At 41.4% G+C, this 18,919-nt stretch overlaps 1 protein-coding gene across 1 annotated transcript in view; it reads right to left on the bottom strand.

Annotated features, from left to right (window-relative positions):
• The window catches only part of LOC143590940 (uncharacterized), a 50,994-nt gene extending 34,544 nt beyond the window's left edge, over positions 1-16,450 (bottom strand). The window contains exons 1-7 of the mRNA XM_077071276.1: positions 16,231-16,450; positions 15,373-16,128; positions 13,902-14,254; positions 13,100-13,671; positions 12,792-12,846; positions 10,975-11,394; positions 10,732-10,892 (exon numbers count right to left, since the gene is read on the bottom strand). Of these exons, the coding sequence (XP_076927391.1) occupies positions 10,732-10,892; positions 10,975-11,394; positions 12,792-12,846; positions 13,100-13,671; positions 13,902-14,254; positions 15,373-16,128; positions 16,231-16,450 (2,537 nt within the window). The remainder of the gene's footprint in view (positions 1-10,731; positions 10,893-10,974; positions 11,395-12,791; positions 12,847-13,099; positions 13,672-13,901; positions 14,255-15,372; positions 16,129-16,230) is intronic.
• Positions 16,451-18,919: the final 2,469 nt, after the last annotated feature.

Raw genomic sequence — 18,919 nt, 5'->3', positions numbered from 1 at the left:
AAGGAGACACCAACTGATCAGGTTCAGGATCCGGGAATGTATGGTGCTAAAGTCACTCCGAGCTCAAGTTCAAAATTAGAATCCACTGCCTACTACTCTAAGGGGGAATCAAACTCCACTCCAGATGGTCATGTGATTCTCAATATGGATGGTGACGTATGTTTAGTAGCAGGAGGGAGTAATTCCTCAAAGCCTCAAACTACAACTGGAAATTTCTCATCCAATGCTCCAAACAATAACTACTCACAGATGCCTATGAGTGTGAAATCTTCTGAACAACAGTTTGCCCTTTATGCATCTTTCATTGCATATTATGAGAACTATATCAAAGGTAAAATAGTAGACCCTGTAACTTTGGATGAAGACTATGATCAGATCAATGCTGATGATTTGGAAGAGATGGATCTGCAGTGGCAGATGGCTATGATAGTAAGAAGGGTAAAGAGATTCATGAAGAAAACGGGTAGAAAGTTCGTTGGAGAAAGACCAGGGTTTGATAAATCAAAGGTTCGATGTTACAACTGTCAACAAAATGGACACTTTGCTAAGGAATGTACAAATGAGAGAGTCGAACGAAGTCAGAACAGGCCTGCACAACAGAATGGGGGTGGTAGTTAAAATAGGGCTATGGTATCTCGACAGAATGGTGGATACAACTGGAATATACAAGTTGAGGAAGTGTTCGAACAGGCTAATTTGGTAAACATCGAAACCGGAGGAAGTGAGAGAGAGACGGGAGAAGATCTAGCATACATGGCAGAAGTGAACGATCAGCTCTCTGTGGTAAGTTCTGAACTTCATTTTGAACAATGTGAAAATCTGTCTGAACAATCAAAAACATTAACTGATCAGTTTGTTAGTTTGGATACTCAATTTAAAAACCTGAAAGAAGAACATCACTACTCTAAAACTAAAGAAAATAGTTACTCGGTAAAAATAAAAGCTAGTGAAAAGGATATCAGAAGTCTTAAAGCCAGTCTAGCTGAAAAAATACAAGTAATTAATCTTAGTTATGAAGTGTTAGAAGAAAAGACCAAACTAATTGCTGAAAAAGATAAACAGATAGCTGATTACCAGGTAAAAGTGGTGGAACTAAACAGGAAAATTGAACAATTTAGAAATTCTTTAGCAATGCTAGATCACATCATAAGTGTTCAACGTTCCTCGGTTAACAAAGAAGGAATTGGATTTTCTGAAGTTTCACCACCTTATAACAATAACTATACTTATGATCCTAGTGATCAGCAATCTGCGAATGTTGAGATTAGTCAGACAGTTCCAATCAAAGTTTCTACTAAAGAAACTGAAGTTAATAAGAGCGAAACGAGTAAGTCAAGTTCTACTGTTGCGATTTCTGTCCCTAGCTCTGTCTCATCAAATTCGGACAAGTCATCCGAATTGGGTGAGATAAAAGAAGAGGTTGTGTTACTAAAACGTGGGGATGAATATAAGCCCGATGAAAAGAAATCTTCCCTAAATCCATTCGTCCCACCATATGTTAGAAAAACGGGTAATAACGCAACCGCGACATCTGCAACCACTGTTGAGACAAAAGTTCAAAACAGAAGTTGTTTCAGATGCAATAAAGTAGGACACCTTGTAGCTGATTGTCCTCTAAAACAGAGAAAACTTAGAGGTATGAGGCCTCCGAAAACTGAGAATAAAACGAATACTAATTATGATGCTGTTAAGAATGTGAACACACCAAATTTCAGTCATTGGACTAATCCAAGATTTCAAAGAAATCAGTCTCGTTTTTTCCCAGTAAACTACCAAACCAACAATTATAATTCAGTTAATTCACGAAGATTTGGATGGCCTCATAGCCAGTCCTCTAGAAGGTTTCCGTTCAGAACTTACAGAAACTATCCTCAAACTGACTTTGGGCAATCAAGGTACTGGATACCTGATAACAGGTTTACTCAACCCAAGACCAGTAGGTCTTGGTTCCCCAAATTTTAATCTATTTCTTTAATTGTGCAGGAACAGTCAAACAGGGCTGTAAACAATATGTGGGTTGTTGACAGTGGATGTTCCCGGCACATGACTGGTAACAAGAAATTGTTACCTGACTGGAAATCTGTTCAAGGAGGAAGGGTTAGTTTCGCTGGAGATAGTGAAGGTAGAATCAGCGGTATTGGAACTGTGACGAATGGAATAATAAAGTTAGAGAAGGCGAATTTTGTGGAAGAGTTGAAGCATAACTTGTTGAGTGTATCTCATATTTGTGACAAAGAATACACGGTGCATTTTACTAAAAATGAGGCAATCATTCTTTATCCTGGTTTCAAGATACCAAAGGCCTGGGTTGTGATGAAAGCTCCAAGAGAAAAAAACACGTATGTAATGGATATGAGGTCAACTGAGATGACAACAGAAGAGTCATGTCTTCTGTCAAAGGCAACTGAGTCTGGGTCTGAGTTGTGCCATCGAAGAATGGGACATATACATCTTCGCAAAATGAATTACATTGTCAAGAATGGGCTGGTACTTGGGGTTCCCTTGAAGAATTTTAACTTTGAAGATCAATGCTTGTCGTGCAAGAAAGGAAAGCAACACAAAAAGCCTCATCACTCCAAGAAGGTTAACCCAATTGTCAGCACCCTAGACCTACTACACATGGATCTCTTTGGTCCTATGAATGTAAAGAGTCTAGGTGGAACGTCATACTGCTTGGTTGTAACCGATGATTACTCTCGATACTCTTGGGTATACTTTCTGAAGGCAAAAGATGAGACAGTTCAGTTGGTAATTAACTTGATTACCAAGGTTAAAAATATTGTTGAGGAAAGGTTAAGTACATCAGGAGTGATAATGGTACAGAGTTCAAGAACTATCAGATGGAGATGTTCTGCTTACAGAAAGGGATAGAACATCAGTACAGCGCCCCGTATACTCCGCAACAAAATGGAGTAGCTGAGAGGAATAATAGAACGCTAATCGAAGGAGCAAGAACCATGCTGGCAGATGCTAAACTTCCCGTGGTGTTCTGGGCTGAGGCTGTTGCTACAGCCTGCTATATCCTTAATCGTGTTTAAACTGTTAAAAGATTAAATAAAACATGTTATGAACTTATGCATGGTAGAAAGCCAAACTTGAAGGGTCTTGAACCTTTCGGATCCCCATGTTCGATATTAAAGACTAACTCTAAATTTGGTGAGAAAGCCGACGAAGGCATCTTAGTTGGCTATGTTGTTGGGATACCCAACAGAAGAGTCTTTAATTTATCGAACAGCAAGGTTGAGGTGGTCTGTAACACTGACATTACTAGTTACAAATCACCAAGGCCTAGCATGGGACCGGCGGAGGCTTTCGACTATGATAAGCTTTTCAAATCTTTTAATGTGCCCTACTTGGATTTTGCAGACATTGATGAGAAAATTGTTTCACAGATTCTGTATGACGACGAGGAGAACATTGTGCAAGGTCCGCAATATGATGAAAATCAACCAACCTCGTCAAGTGCAGTTGATACTCCTGCTGTATCGAATGAAGATGAATTCTACAATCCATTTCACTCTCAACCTCAATCTCACAGATGAACTCTCTTCAAATCTTGAGAATGATCTGGAAGTCGGTTCGGTACAGACTACTAAAATTCACAAGAATCATCCTTTGGAGAATGTGATAGGTAATCCTTCTGACGGTGTTCGTACAAGAAGAAGTTTGGATGAACACACATGTGTTTACGCAAGCATTAAAGACACGGGTATTATAAATGAATGCTTGTACACCTGCTTCATCAGCCAGATTGAACCAAAGAATTATCAAATGGCTATAAAGGATAGCTCGCGGGTTGAAGCCATGCAAGAAGAACTAGCATAGTTTGAGAAGATGGAAGTATGGAAATTAGTTGAAAAACCACAGGACGTAAACGCTATCGGTAAAAAGTGGGTTTTTAAATGTAAGAGAGATGAGAAAGGGATAATCATACGCAATAAGTCAAGATTGGTTGTGAAAGGGTTTAATCAGCAGGAATGAGTCGATTACAACGAAGTGTTTGCTCCTGTGGCAAGATTGAAGGCAATTCGATTATTTCTGACATTTGCTGCACACAAAGAGATGAAAGTGTTCCAGTTATATGTGAAAAGTGCCTTTCTTAATGGTAAAGTCGATGAGGTGGTGTATGTTGAACAACCTCCGGGTTTCCCTGACCCAGATTTTCCTGATCATGTGTACAAACTGAGTAAAGCTTTATATGGGTTACATCAGGCTCCTCGTGCCTGGTACGCAACATTGTCAGACTACTTGCTAGAAAATGGGTTTGAAAGAGGAAAGATTGATAGTACGCTGATTGTCAAGAGAAAAGGGGGAGAGTTTCTTCTCGTTCAGGTTTATGTGGACGACATCATTTTTGCTGCATCAAAAGTCACTATGTGTCAGGAATTTGAAGCGGTCATGAAGAAGAGGTTTGAGATGAGCGCCATGGGCAAATTAACTTTCTTTTTGGGATTGCAGATAGAACAGAAGAAAGATGGCATGTTTATTCATCAAACAAAATATGTCCATGATGTGCTCAAACGCTTCAAGATGGATGATAGTACCCCATTTGACACTCCAATCTGCGTCAACCACAAACTGGGTGCTGATTCCGACAGTGATGAAGATGTGGATCCCACTCAATATCGAGCAATCATAGGTTCCTTAATGTATCTAACCACATCTAGACCTGACATTATGTTTGCAGTTTGTCTTTGTGCTTGTTTTCAGGCAAGCCCGAAGGAATCTCACATGAAGGGAGTGAAGAGAATATTGCGGTATCTCAAAGGCAAGCCTAAGTTGGGATTGTGGTACACGAAAGGGGAGAACTGGATTTGGTAGCTTACACATATTCTGACTATGGAGGTTGCAATCAGAACAAGAAGTCAACAACCGGTGGATGTCAGTTTCTCGGAGGAAGATTGGTGTCGTGGCAGTGCAAGAAGCAGACCTCAGTAGCCATTTCCACCTGCGAAGCAGAGTACATGGCAGCATCAAACTGCTGCTCCCAGGTTTTATGGATACAACAGCAATTGCGCGATTATGGTCTGAATTTCACTCAAACTCCAATTTGCATTGATAACACTGCTGCAATCTCAGTAACTAACAATCCCGTTAAACACAGCAAAACTAAACATATTGACATTCGTCATCATTTTATACGGGATTGTGCTGAGAAGAAATTAATTGTGCTTGAAAAGGTTGATTCATTGGATAATTTTGCCGATCTTATTACTAAAGCATTTGACCGATCCTGTTTTCAAAATCTTGTTGAGCTTAATGGGATGATCAATCCCGTTTTCAAAAGCATTTACTCGTATGTGGTCGGTCCAGCGGATCCATTGGATCTTCAGGATAGCCGTTTACCTGAAGACTTTGACTTGATCGGGGCGATAGGATTTAAATTTTTTTTAGGGAGATGATATAATTTTTCAAGTCTATAACTTCGTAAGAAGTTTCAATACGATGTTTAAAAGAAAATTGATCCAACCTTGGAAAGTGATAGAAAAACTGATTCTGTGTGCTTAACTGGTGAAGTTATTAGGCCTAAAAGACTCTAGAACAGTCATTGTATGTTATGGTAACTTTCTATGGTGCGTAAAAGTAGAAGTGATACAAACTAAATCTCCTCGATTTAATATGGAGAATCATTCTAAGTTGTGCATGTCTCCATATATATCTTTCCGAATGATAGGAAGAAAAGTGATTACCCAGTCATACACGAGCCCGTGAGTGTTCTGATTCCCGCGAAGAGAGTGTCAAGTACCTGCAGTGATCCAGATTCGGGACTTGCTGTTGTTTACAATTGAAGTTGTATTAATGTCTTTATTTGTAAAAAAAAAAAAAAAAACCTGTATATTGTTAAGCCTTCTGAAGCTTATGTTGTTTCAAATATCAAGAAAGAATATTTCAAGCATAAGAAAGAACGGGAATAAGACTCTAAAGATAGATGTGTGCATATTGTTTAATCAGACACTACGGGTCGAAGTCAACTCGGGGTGACTTGGGGAAAGCCAAATACGCTTTGAGAATATATAGGAGGCATCACAATCTCTCATATGATGTCCATCTAAATTTTGAGCTTAATTGAACCTAATCCGTATCACCGAAGCGATGAAAACCATACTAAGTTTTATACCTGCCTACAACCTGTTTCTTTATGTCATAATACCGCTAAACACGGATCTAAGTGACAGCCGCTTAATCAGTATGATTCCTGTTCGGATCTTTTCTAAAACAAGCAGGCTCGTCAAGACTGAAATTTGATCCCGTCTATTCTATTTTACTCAAATTTTCGTTTTGTATTTCGCTTTATGGTTTACATTTAAATAACTTGGTTACTTGGTTTCTTGATCGTCAAGTATAAATTTTTACCGGAAATTTTAAACAGCAAAGTGCTCCTTGTGTAAAGGTTCGGTCTTAAAATGGGCGACGTTTTATTTGTAATTCTCAAATTTATATAAACCAGCGATGTTAACTGAATGGCGAAGTTCACTTATAAGCAACACGGGCGAAGTTGACCAGCCTTTGACTTGGCGAAGTTAGGTTTGGGGCGAAGTTATCACAACTTTGCCTCTTGGGTTTTCTTCCACCTATATAAAGGGTTGTTGGTCAAACAAGTCAAATTATTTTCAAACCCTCTAACCCTCGGCGAACTTATACCCCGAATCGAACCTCTTATTGTTTGATCTCTGTCATTGAAAAAGGTTTGTAGGATCATTGTGACCCGTAATTCGCAACATTCGATGATAATCAGTGTCTTGATGATCCAATTTGTGGCTTCGGTTGAACGGCTCTTTAAACCCTCGTTCAACAATTCGTGTTAACAGTGTTTTTGTCAAGATATGGTCATCTGAATCTCTATCGTACAACCTTTATCGTGTTTTCATCTTCAAATTGGCCAAAACTAGCTACAATTGGATCATCATGATGCGCCGATTAAGTGGCGATGTTAGGGTTTAGGCGAAGTAGTTCATAACTTCGCCATTTGACTAACTCCGCCTGCACAGAAACTTAATCCCTAAGTTTTCTGGTTTATTGATATATACTCTCTGGCGAAGTTGGTTATATATACTGATCTGTTTACTCAGGCGAAGTTGGGCTTCTGCGAAGTTAAACATAAAAGATATCATAACTTAGACCGTTTGTTATGCAGATATGGCTGCTGTGGCAGGTGCTGGTGGTGCTGGTGATGACGAAGGTGGTGACAGCAACCGACAGTTCTTTCCGGGTCACAACATGTATATCACTTTGGATCCGGATGCTAGTGGTATAGACGACTATCGTGAGATCATTTCATTCCTCGTTCACTCACGTATTTTTCACGCCATCACGACTACTCGCCCTATTTTGCTACCAAATATCGAAGACTTTGGGCGAACGGTTGAATATGACTGCAGAGTTGATCTTCCGGTTATGTGCGCTATTGTGAACAATCAGGTGGTACAGTTCTTGGCAGATCAAATAAGGGTTGCTTTACAGTTCGGGGTTGAAACTACAAATGATCCAACAGACTTTTCGGCTACATTCAAAGATGGTGCGTTTCTGCGTATGGGTTATTCAGGTCCGTTAGGTGACACTCAACGGAGAAAGGGATTTTTATTAGATCAGTGGCGGTTTCTGATGCACGTGATGATAGTGTGCATGTCTGGTCGTAAATCTGGTACAGACGGTATGGGGGCAACGATGCAATCTGCAATGACTGCCCTAACTTACAACAAGCCCTACAGCTTTAGTCAGATGGTGTTTTATGAGATTGATCGTCAGAGACGCGCGGTCGCTAAGGAAAGATTTTTGATGTATCCGAGATTCCTACAGATGATTCTGAATCACGTAACTCCTACGCTACCTCAACAACGTCCTATCCGTTATGATGAGAGTGTGAGTATGAGGATTTTTGCACAATGCAGGTCATCAAGTGCTCGTAGAAAACCAGAACTTAGTCCGTGGCACACTGCATTGTTTGGTTATTTGGTGAATCCTGCTTATGTTGCTCCTCCAGGAGACGAATTTCTTGATCCGGCACCGCAACAGGCTGATGTTCCTCAACCATCACCTGTGGTACAGCAAGCACCTCCTGCTGCTCCTGTTGTCGATCCGGAGCAACAGGTTGATCTTGAAGGTGCCTTTGGAGGGCAAGGTTTCTTTGACATGGATCGGGTTGATCCAGCTGCTGAATATCAAGCCTCTGTATCTGAGGTGTCTGGGGTAAATGTGTCCATGGTCGCTACATCGGTGGCGGATTCTGAGAGAACCGATTCTGACTCCTCCACTGACGATATCGTAGAAGCACAACAGATTCTTGCCAGACAAGAAAGAATACATGGAAAGAGAAAGTAAGATTCGGATGACAGCGAATCCGATTATGAGGAGGATTTGTATCGTTTGGTACGAAGGTCAAAGAAGGCACGGGCTGGTGAAAGTTCAAGAGTTGGTGAAAGTTCGAGGGTTATTCGTTTTTCTACACCCTCGTTATCCGGTATGACTATGCTTCCTGCTTCTATGACTGTAACAGTACCGATTACCTCAAGTGTTCCCGTGGTGACCACATCGTCATCCTTTGGTGTTCCTCCGACCACGTTTCAATTTACAGCACCGGAGATAGTCTCCTTGCCACCTCCTACTGTCACTCCATCGGAGGTTGTTGCAAGATTTGTTGAGTCAATGTTGGTTGCTACTGCGGGGTTGCCTGTTTCAATACCACCCGCGGTTACTTATCAGACTACTTCTGATATTCCAGTTAGCTTGGGAATTCTTCCACCTTATGCTCAAGACATCTCACACATGCGTTTTGATTTTAATGCTTCTTTGTCCGATTCTGAGATGATAGCGGCTCTTGAACGGGTAGTTGCTGAACAGTCGAGAATCAATCTAATCCAGACTCAAGCTATCCAGTGACTTGTAGCAGAAAATCAGATTCAATCGTCCCTCTTAGTTGAACACGGTAAACTATTTGATGCTCTAAAACAGTTCTTAGCATCTCAAGGGGAGACGAGCTGCAAGGGTGATGAGTTGAGAACCAAGAAGAGGCAAGATAGAGACGATGATCCCAATCCATCGGAAGGTGCAGGTGGTGAGTTGCCAAGAACTGAACAAGCTCTTGGGACTTCCACATCTCAGGGGGGGTCAGCTGGTACATCGGGTGGTTCACGTGGTGAGAATGTGGTGGTTGTGGATGATGAGGAAGTGTTGGGTAATGATGATGAGTTAGCAGATGATGTGTTAACTATTGATGAGATTGAAAAGATAGGGGAACAAATTGAGATTGATAGTGAGTTAGAAGAAGGGGTGATTATGGATGATGGTGTAGAACATGATATTCCAGATATTGACAAGGTGAACGTGAGCCAAGATGCAAATGTGTCAGATGAGTCCGAGTGGGAAGAACAGCCGAGATGGAAAGAAGGTTGTGCTCAGTGGTTCTTCAAGAAAAAGAAGCCTGCAGTTCCAACAATGTTTAAGAAGAGTTACAACATCAAAGGGTCGCTGAGTCCAAGAAAGGTATAATCTGCTGGTTGTATGACGAACAGTTGAAGTTGTTTGTGATTAAGCGTTATGATGGAATTCAATATTTTAAGAAGGCATTGAGATCGCTAAACACCTTGCCTGAGTGTGAGGTGAAATATTTGGCTCGTTTGAGATTGATTAATATGAGTGATGATGATATTGCAAGAATAATTGGAAAGATAGTATGGAAGGAAGCTATTAAGGAGAAAAAGTTTGAACTTCAAAAGCCTCAGAAAGGAAGGTTGGTTGAAGATAATGAACGGGGAATGAGGGCTGATGGTAAGCCTTGGTTGGTGATGAAGTATAAGCCGATTCGGTGTTTAAAAGAGGTGCCGATAAAGATGATGCCCAAAGACGTGTTAAAGAATCTCAAGTGGTGGTACGTTGATTGTCAGACAGCTGAAGTTGTTATAGAAGATGAGGACGAACAGGAGATTCTCAGAGTGTATGATCCCATGCACTTGGTTAATTTGTCTCAAGCTGATTTGCAGGTACTGAACGATAAGAAGATATTCTACATTCCTGCGTGGAAGGATGAAGCCAAGAAGTACCAGAGGGTGATCTCTGTCTGTGTAAGGCAGGGCGTCCATGCTTGAAGACGAGTAGTATGAACTTTTTGGGATTACATGACACGAGAATGAAGATAGAGATATGAAACTACTGCCAAGGGGGAGTCTGTTGGTGCATGATGTCAGTAGTTCAGTATCTTGTGTTTTGTCTGTGTCTGTAATTGTTTAGTTTGTTTGTTACGTGTCGAATACTGTTGATTATGTAAGTTCGCTGGTTTGTATAAGCGAACTTGGGGACCAAGCGAAGTTATGACAACTTCGCCTAGCTTGTAGGCGAAGTTGTCGAGGTCTATTTAAACCTCAACTTCGGATTTTAGGTTAAGTTTTTTGGCAGAACGAGTGTTTTGGTGATCTTGTGCATCACGTGTTGGCAATAGAAGTATATCAAGTTTTCAAGTATTTTCTCGTGTGTTTACATACTCATTTAACGTATTGCTTATCTTACACTTGTATCGTATTACATGGGGATTCCGCACCCTCGTGTTACGAGATACTCCTGTGTAGATCCGGCTGGGAACCTACAACAACCCGGTTTATAGATGATAATAAAAGGGTAGCCAGGTTAACGTGATGCAGGCCAATAATGCTATACAAACATAACAAGTCCAGGTTGCTACACTTATCGTGACCCGAATGACGGCCAACGAAAGCGGAAGCAATAACTCTATGAATATACCTGTGAACGGGATCCTGAATGGCAGTTGAAACCGCAATACTAGAATGTGGGCCCTCAGCAATAGTAGACCAAAAGGCAGCCAAATCAACTGCAGTAATCCAATTCCGTCGGGTCCCCTGAGTATAACCCCGAACACTCTCCGTAAAAGCACGCGACATCACCTCCTCCACAATATACAACCCGGTAAGTACCGCAAATCTCGGAACGGACCTCAAATAACTACCTCCCCAACGAAAACGATACCGCATGTTCGTCATTGAAATCACAATTCTTGTGTATAAATGTAGCATAAAACTCGCGAACCAACTCGACATATTGTTTCCTATTGAACATCAATACCGTGGCCCAACGTGGCCCCAACAAAGTCCTAACCCTCTCGACCTGACCCAATGTGCCCAACAATCCCCAATCAAACGTACGATGACCTAATAGTGGCTTATTCGAGATCCTATCGTACGTTTCTCTCTCCGAGGTATTCAAACTGAACCTCAATATAATATGTGGGGTATCCTCGTCACCCATAATCTCATCAGCCGACTCCTCCACAATCGGGATTTCTTCCGCTTCATAACGAATATGACAACCATATTGCTGAGCTACCGGATCATACTCGGGCTGCCTACGGGGTCGCTTGCGTCTCGCGGGTCTCGAACCATCTTGTTCCTGTGACATATATGGCAAAATAATAATTCCAATAATCAGTTCGGGTCACACGTAATCGTATTGACGACCGTATAGCGTTTCGGTCGTGATTGTTACTACGATAAAACAGTAAGTACTGTATATATATACATGTATACTAGAAACTATAAAAATAAATAAAACAAAATTGTCGGGAATGCAAATATTAGGCTTAGAAAACTCGGTTTATCAACTTGAATTGAGATTGAGTACGGGTGATTAACCATTTTACGCGTGTAAAGTTTAATTAATAAAAATAATTCCCGACAATCCATCGACACGACAACGAACTAAAATGAAAACATACAAAACTATGTCCCGACATTCAAATATTTTCCTTCAGAAATTTACCATCTAGAGCAATATCCAACCTCAAAACTCATCCCGACACATTCAAAATTTAGTAGGCTTGGGTAAGAACCCGACAGACACTCGTTTTCATCTTCAAATGATCACTTGTTAAACCCGAGCGACATAACCCGGTTCTCACTTAACAGCGATTTTTGCATTCCAAAAAACTCATACCTAACACCCATTGAACCCGAAAAATCATAAAAATTACATAATCAAAGCATAATAACTCGCACTCGTACCTGGGTTCGGTTGAACAAGAAATTAAAAAGTAACTTGGTGTGCGGTGAAGGTGGGTGGTGCGGTGAAAACGGGATGATGGGAGTGCTGTCGTGGTGCGGCGGAGTGTAGTGGTGACGGGGAGGATGGATAACGGCAGAGGTAGGGGTTGGTGGTGACGGGGGAGGTGGTGAAGATGGAGGTGCGGTGGACATGAACAGCCAGCGGTGGTTTGGACAATGAGGTGTGGTGGAGTACGGTGACGGGTTAATGGGAGTGCGGTGATGGTGCGGCGGAGCGGGTGTGTCGGAGATGACGGGGAAGGTTAGGGAGGTGATCGGCCGTACGGTGGTGTAGAAGATCGACGGAGGAGGTGACGGGAGTATGGTCGTCCGGTGAGGTGTGGACCGGACGGCGAAGGGGAGGGAGGTAGTTTGGTGGTCGTCGGTTGTGGGAAAAGAAAAACAAAGAAGAAGAAGAAGTCCCACCTATACCAGCCCTCTTTATTATTATATTTTAAATTTTTTTTTATATAATAGAAGTTAGCGCGGCACTAACATCTCCTAAGAGACTTTAACGCCGCGCAAAAAGCACTCAGATTAGAAGATCTTAGCGCGACGCTAAAGGCTCCACCAGTGATGTCAGCGCCGCACTAAACGCACTTTTCAAAGAAACTTTGGCATTTTTTTTATGTTGAAAAGTTTTTCTATCTTTCAAAATTTTTCATTTTCTTGAATCTCTTAGCCATTTTTCAACATTTTAACTTAAAATACTTACCTGACACACTGTTTACTTGATATTTTTCTTACCAACACACCCACAAACACCCTGCTTTGTGTCTTCCCCACACTCGATCTTCGCAATCTACAGAACATTGGAGACAAACCAATTAGAGAAAACCATTGGAGACTCATAATACAACAAATATACACTTACAGAGCTGGGTTGCCTCCCAGTTAGCGCTGAATTTAATGTCTACAGCTAGACACCTCTTGGTTCTTATTCAACCGAATACGTCGGTTCGTCTGCTATAAAGAAAACCTCCGACTCGTGCACTTCTTTATTCAAGTATGCATTTTCTAAATATGGCTTTAATCGATGTCCATTAACAACTTACCTCAAATGATCATCAAAATCCTCGATTTCCACTTCACCATTTTTACCAACTCGTTTGACTTGATAAGGTCCCGTCCATTTGCTCTTCAATTTACCCGGGAATAATTTCAAACGTAAGTTGTACAACCACACTCTTTGACCTTCCTCAAACGTCTTTCTCGTCAGCTTAGCATCATGCACTCTTTTCATCTTGTCTTTATAAGTTGATGCACATTCATATGCTTCGTCTCTCAACTCCTCTAACTCACACAAGTTCAACTTCCTTTGCTTACCTGCATACTCATAATCTAAATTAATATTCTTAACCGCCCATAACGCACGATGGGCCAGTTCAACAGGTAAATGACATCCCTTCCCATAAACCAACCGACAAGGGGTGGTTCCAATAGGCGTTTTAAAAGCTGTACGGTAAGCCCATAACGCATCATTTAAATTATTTGACCAATCTTTACGATCAGGCCTTACCGTCTTTTGCAAAATCTCTTTAATTTTTCTATTGGAAACCTCCACTTGGCCACTCGTTTTAGGATGATATGGAGTGGCAATGCGGTGGTTAACGCCATACGGTTTAAGCTATTTGCCAATATTAGTATTTTTAAAATGTGAACCCCCATCACTGATTATGACACGAGGAACACCAAATCGTGAAAATATGTTTGATTGGACAAATTTGCAAACAACGGTATGGTCGTTTGTCTTGGTGGCGATTGCTTCTACCCATTTAGAAACATAGTCAACCGCCACCGAGATATATAAATTCCCGTAAGAATTTGAAAACGGGCCCATGAAATCAATCCCCATACATCAAAGATGTCGACAACAAGAATTGGTTTCATGGGCATCTTGTCTCTCTTTGAAATGCCACCCATTTGTTGGCATTTAACGCAATTTTTAACAAACTCAGTTGCGTCTTTAACGAAGGAGAGCCAGTAGAATCCACAAGTCAAGACACGATGCCCCTTCTTTTGTCCACTAAAATGTCCACCACATGCTGATGAATGATCATGGTGTAAGACACCCTTGACTTCCTCCTCCGGAATGCACCTTCTCATCACTTGATCAGCACCCACCCGAAACAGGTTCGGGTCTTCCCAAACATAGTACTTTACCTGTGACAAGAAGTGTTGCTTCTTCTTCTTGGGCCAAAATTCAGGAACTGTATTTGCAACAAGAAAATTAATAATGTCAGCATATCAAGGTAAAGTTGAAACAGAAAACAGTTCATCCGGAAATGACTCATTGATGGCCCTAGCATCATCTTCCTCCTCTCCAATTAATCTGGACAAATGGTCCGCGACCACACTCTCGCTCCCTATCTTGTCCCGGTTCTCCACATCAAACTCATGAAGTAGCAAAATCCATCTGATCAAGCGCGGCTTTGCATCCTTCTTTGCCATCAAATATTTCACTGCACTATGATCTAAAAACACAACAACTTTGCTTCCCCAAATATAAGATCGAAATTTATCCAATGCATATACTACCGCTAGCAACTCCTTTTCCGTGGTGATGTAATTAATTTGAGCATCAGAAAGAGTTTTGCTCACGTAGTATATAGCAACGGGTTTCTTATCCACCCGTTGACCCAAAACAGCCCCGACCGCGTACTCACTCGCGTTACACATAATTTCAAACGGAAGTGACCAATCGGGTGACATCAAGATCGGGGCTTCAACCAATTTGTTTTTAAGCACATTAAAAGCATTTAAGCAATCTTCATAAAAAACAAATGGTACATCTTTTAATAACAGATTACACCACGGTTTTGTAATTACACTAAATTTTTTTATAAACCGTCTGTAAAACCCGGCATGTCCCAAAAATGACTGGATTCCCTTGACATTAGTAGGAGGTGGCAAATTAGATATAACATTAACCTTAGCCCGTCAACGTCAATCCCCCTACTCGAGATGACATACCCCAAAAATGTTCCCTCTTGCACCATAAAATGGCTCTTTTCCTAACTTAAGACCAAATTTGTTTCCACACATCTTTTTAAAACTTTTGTTAATTCAGTTAAGCATGATTCAAAAGATGAGCTGAAAATAGAAAAATCATAAATAAAAATTTCAAGTGAATCCCCGACCATATATGAAAAGATAATCATCATGCACCTTTGAAATGTGGCCGGGGCATTACACAAGCCAAAAGGCATTCGCCTAAATGCGAAAGTACCGTATGGACACGTGAAAGTGGTCTTATGTTGGTCATCGGGGTGAATAGCAATTTGATTGTACCCCGAGTAGCCATCTAAATAGCAATAAAATTTCTGACCTGATAATTTTTCGATGATTTGGTCAATGAACGGTAGAGGAAAATGATATTTGGATGTCGCGGCATTCAACTTCCGGTAATCAACACAAATTCGCCACCCGATTACCGGTCGGGTAGCAATTTCTTCACCTCTCTCATTACGGGTTATCTGAATACCCGCTTTCTTCGAAACCGTTTGGATTGGACTCACCCAAGTACTATCCGAAATCGGGAAAATAATTCCCGCGTCCAACCATTTCAAGACTTCTTTCTTCACAACTTCCCGCATGTTCGGATTTAACCTTCTTTGTGCATCATGTGCGGGTTTCACCTCGGGATCCGTGATAATCTTATGCATCACAATAGACGGACTAATTCCCCTCAAGTCTGCTATTGTCCACCCAAGTGCAGCCTTATGTTCTTTCAGCACTACCATCAATGCCCTTTCTTGATCTTCTTCTAAATTTGAGGCGATGATGGCGGGTAACGTATCATTTTCTCCCAAAAACATATATTTGAGGTGTTTTGGGAGTTCCTTCAACTTGACTACCGGAGGACTATCAAGTGAAACTCTCAATTTGGAGTCAATAGTGTCTGGTAGTTTCTCCACCTGTTGAGACCATGGTGGTTTCCCAATACTTGCAGCATACACTTCAACTGCTCTTTCCTCTTCCTTTAACTGATGTGAATTCTCTACTGCTGACCTGCAACAAATAACACTCTCCTCTGTGGCATCTTCCTCATTTTCATGAGGATTCAGCCTGTCAATGATTTCAGCTGCGAATCATTCATCACTCACCTGAGGGTTAGAGACGTTTAAAAAAACATTTAACCGAAGATTTTTATTCCAGAAAGCCATGTTGACTACCCCAGTTCTACAGTTTATTAAAGAATTTGTAGTTGCCAAAAAGGGTCTACCGATAATCACGTTCGGTTGCCGTTTTGTGTCAACTGTGACATAATCTAGAACCAGAAAGTCAACCGGGTAATAAAAATCCTCGATCATAACAATTACAGCAGTAACAATTCCCCTTGGAAGCTTAAGTGTCAAATCGGCCAACACCACGGTGGTGTCAGCTTTCCTAAGTGGAAAAATCATATTGGTCATATAAGCTTCCCGGGAGAATACTCACCCCGCCTCCAAGATCTAATAACGCCCTCGCCATTTTAAAATCACCCACTTGAATGGGTATTATCGGCGTTCCCAGGTCTTGTAGCTTGGGTGGGAGGATTCCCGTCAAAACCGAACTCACATTAGCCGTTAAATCGACCTGTTTGGGCATCTTATGAGTTCGTTTTCGAGTACAAAAGTCCTTCAAATACTTAGCATATGCGGGGACTTGTTTAATAGCATCAATGAGGGTAAATTAATTTTTACTTGTTTAAAGACTTCCCACATTTCCGCATGTTATGGGCCCCTCTTTTTCAGTGATGATGTTGCGGGATTTACCAATGCCCGAGGAAATGGAACGGTTTTACCCGTGGGACCCGTCTCCTTGGCGTTTGGTGTTTCTTTTTTCCTTTAATGATTCGTTTAAATTTTTATTAATAGATTTTTCGGTGTATTTATTGGTGCAGTTTCCACCTCATCATCATTGTTCTCATTTTCCATCAAATCTTCCACCATTCCTTCAACAAAGGAGGATGGTGGATTTACCCCGTTATCATAAACCTTACCATTCCTGAGGGTACTTACCTGGTTAATGTGGGTATTCTTCCCACTTGAAGAACTGTTATTCTGGTGGCTAGGATTCTTCAAAGTGTCACTCGGTAATTTGGATGGATTTCGCTTTAGGCTTGCCATTTCTTCAGCTGGTTGACTCACTTGTTTGTCTCTCGCAGCATTTGCCTTCTCTTGAAGCTCCAACCTCTGATTCAATGTCTTATTCTGAGTCACTTGATCCGCCTTCATTTGTTTCAATAACTCCATCACATCCTTAAGTGGCTCCTCTTTATTTCCTGAAGAATTTCCTTGCCCCTGCTGATAACTCTTTTGATAACCCTTATTGTAACCCCCAGAATCTCTTTGATTGTACCCACTCTGACCACTGCTCGAACTATTACCATAACCTGTCTTCTGAGAACTTCCTTGAAAATTCGGGTTATGTTGTGTGTTCGGGTTTCCATAGCTGAAGTTTGGATGATTCCTGAGGCCCGGATGATAAGTATTTGAGTTCATATTATTGTATTTCCTTTCACCCTGCACATAGTTGACCTCTTCTTCTTCAATTTCTTCAGCTTGCACAACCCCACCAATCGCAACCTCGTGTCCTAATTCTCCACAACCTTCACATACCGGATATGTTTTTCCTGAATTTCCGGCTCCTTGTACACCTGCAACCAACAACCTATCCATCTTCTTTTCCAGTCTATTTATTCTATCATCTGACCCCATGACTTTCAACTGCTTTTACCACTGACCTTTTTGACATCCTGTTCCACTGTGCCTGTCTCTTTGAATTACTCGCATGTCTCTCCAAATGTCCCCAATCCTCATTTTCATCATTTGCAAGAAAAGATCCATTTTTTGTGGCTTGAAGGTCACGAACATCATCATTTGAGAGACTATCATGGAATGCCTTTATCAATTCCCATAAGGGAGTCCCATGATGCGGACAAGTCCTCAACAATCGTTTATACCTTTGGAATGATTCATAGAAAGTTTCACCGGTGATATGCTGAAAGTTTTGAATGTTGTTGCGGGCCTCTGTGGTTCTCTGTGGAGTGTAATACTCGTCTAAAAATTGTTGTGCCAAGTCTCCCCAAGTGAAAATACTAGTTGATGGCAACGATAGAATCCACTATTTTGCCGAATCTTTCAAGCTAAACTGGAAGACTACCATCTTCACCTCTTCCGCAGTAAAGCCTTGACTTGAGATGAGTGTGCATACAGCATTAAAATCACTCAGGTGCAGGTACGGTTCTTCTGTAGCCTTCCCATGAAATGTAGGTAACCCTATCATACTACTCTGTCTCACTAAAAAGTCCTTCCATTTCTGACCGGGATAATGATTAGTAGAGGGTTTGTGGCCACTTGTGGAATAAAATGACTTTGAACTCCTCTTACTAGTGGTGGGACATATGCTCTCGTCACTCCATCATTAAACTCGTAATACGGTGCCTGTTGTTCACGGTCTTGCTGGCATCTCGGTTCTCGATCTCTATGCTGATTTTCTGGATGATTCTGTCGAATTTCTTGGTCATCACGGGGATCATGTTGCTGATATCGACTCCCCTGTCCATCTCTAAACTCCTCCTCATCCTGCGAATCGAAACCAAGGTCGTCCCCTATCCACCAATTTTCCACTCGTGCACGAGCACGATTAACCTCGGATCATTCCTCTCTCAAATCATCGGGTCTTTGACGGTTCACTGGGGCGGATCTGATTGACAAGTTGTCATCCATGTTTCTGGGATTACTGTTAACATTTCTTCGGTTGAACAGATTGTGGTTTCTGTCATGGTTAACATTCTGATTTTGTGGGATTGGTTGCTCTTGGTTATGTCGTTGGTAAACATTTGGGTCTCTTCGATTTCGGTTACTCATGGTCTCTTCTAAGCTGCTCGG

Source organism: Bidens hawaiensis, unplaced genomic scaffold, assembly GCF_021521415.1.
Source record: "Bidens hawaiensis isolate Kalapana, Puna unplaced genomic scaffold, B.hawaiensis_p1.1 tig00039073_1, whole genome shotgun sequence".
Lineage (NCBI taxonomy): Eukaryota > Viridiplantae > Streptophyta > Magnoliopsida > Asterales > Asteraceae > Bidens > Bidens hawaiensis.
This window is presented reverse-complemented; position numbering and strand designations above follow the sequence as displayed.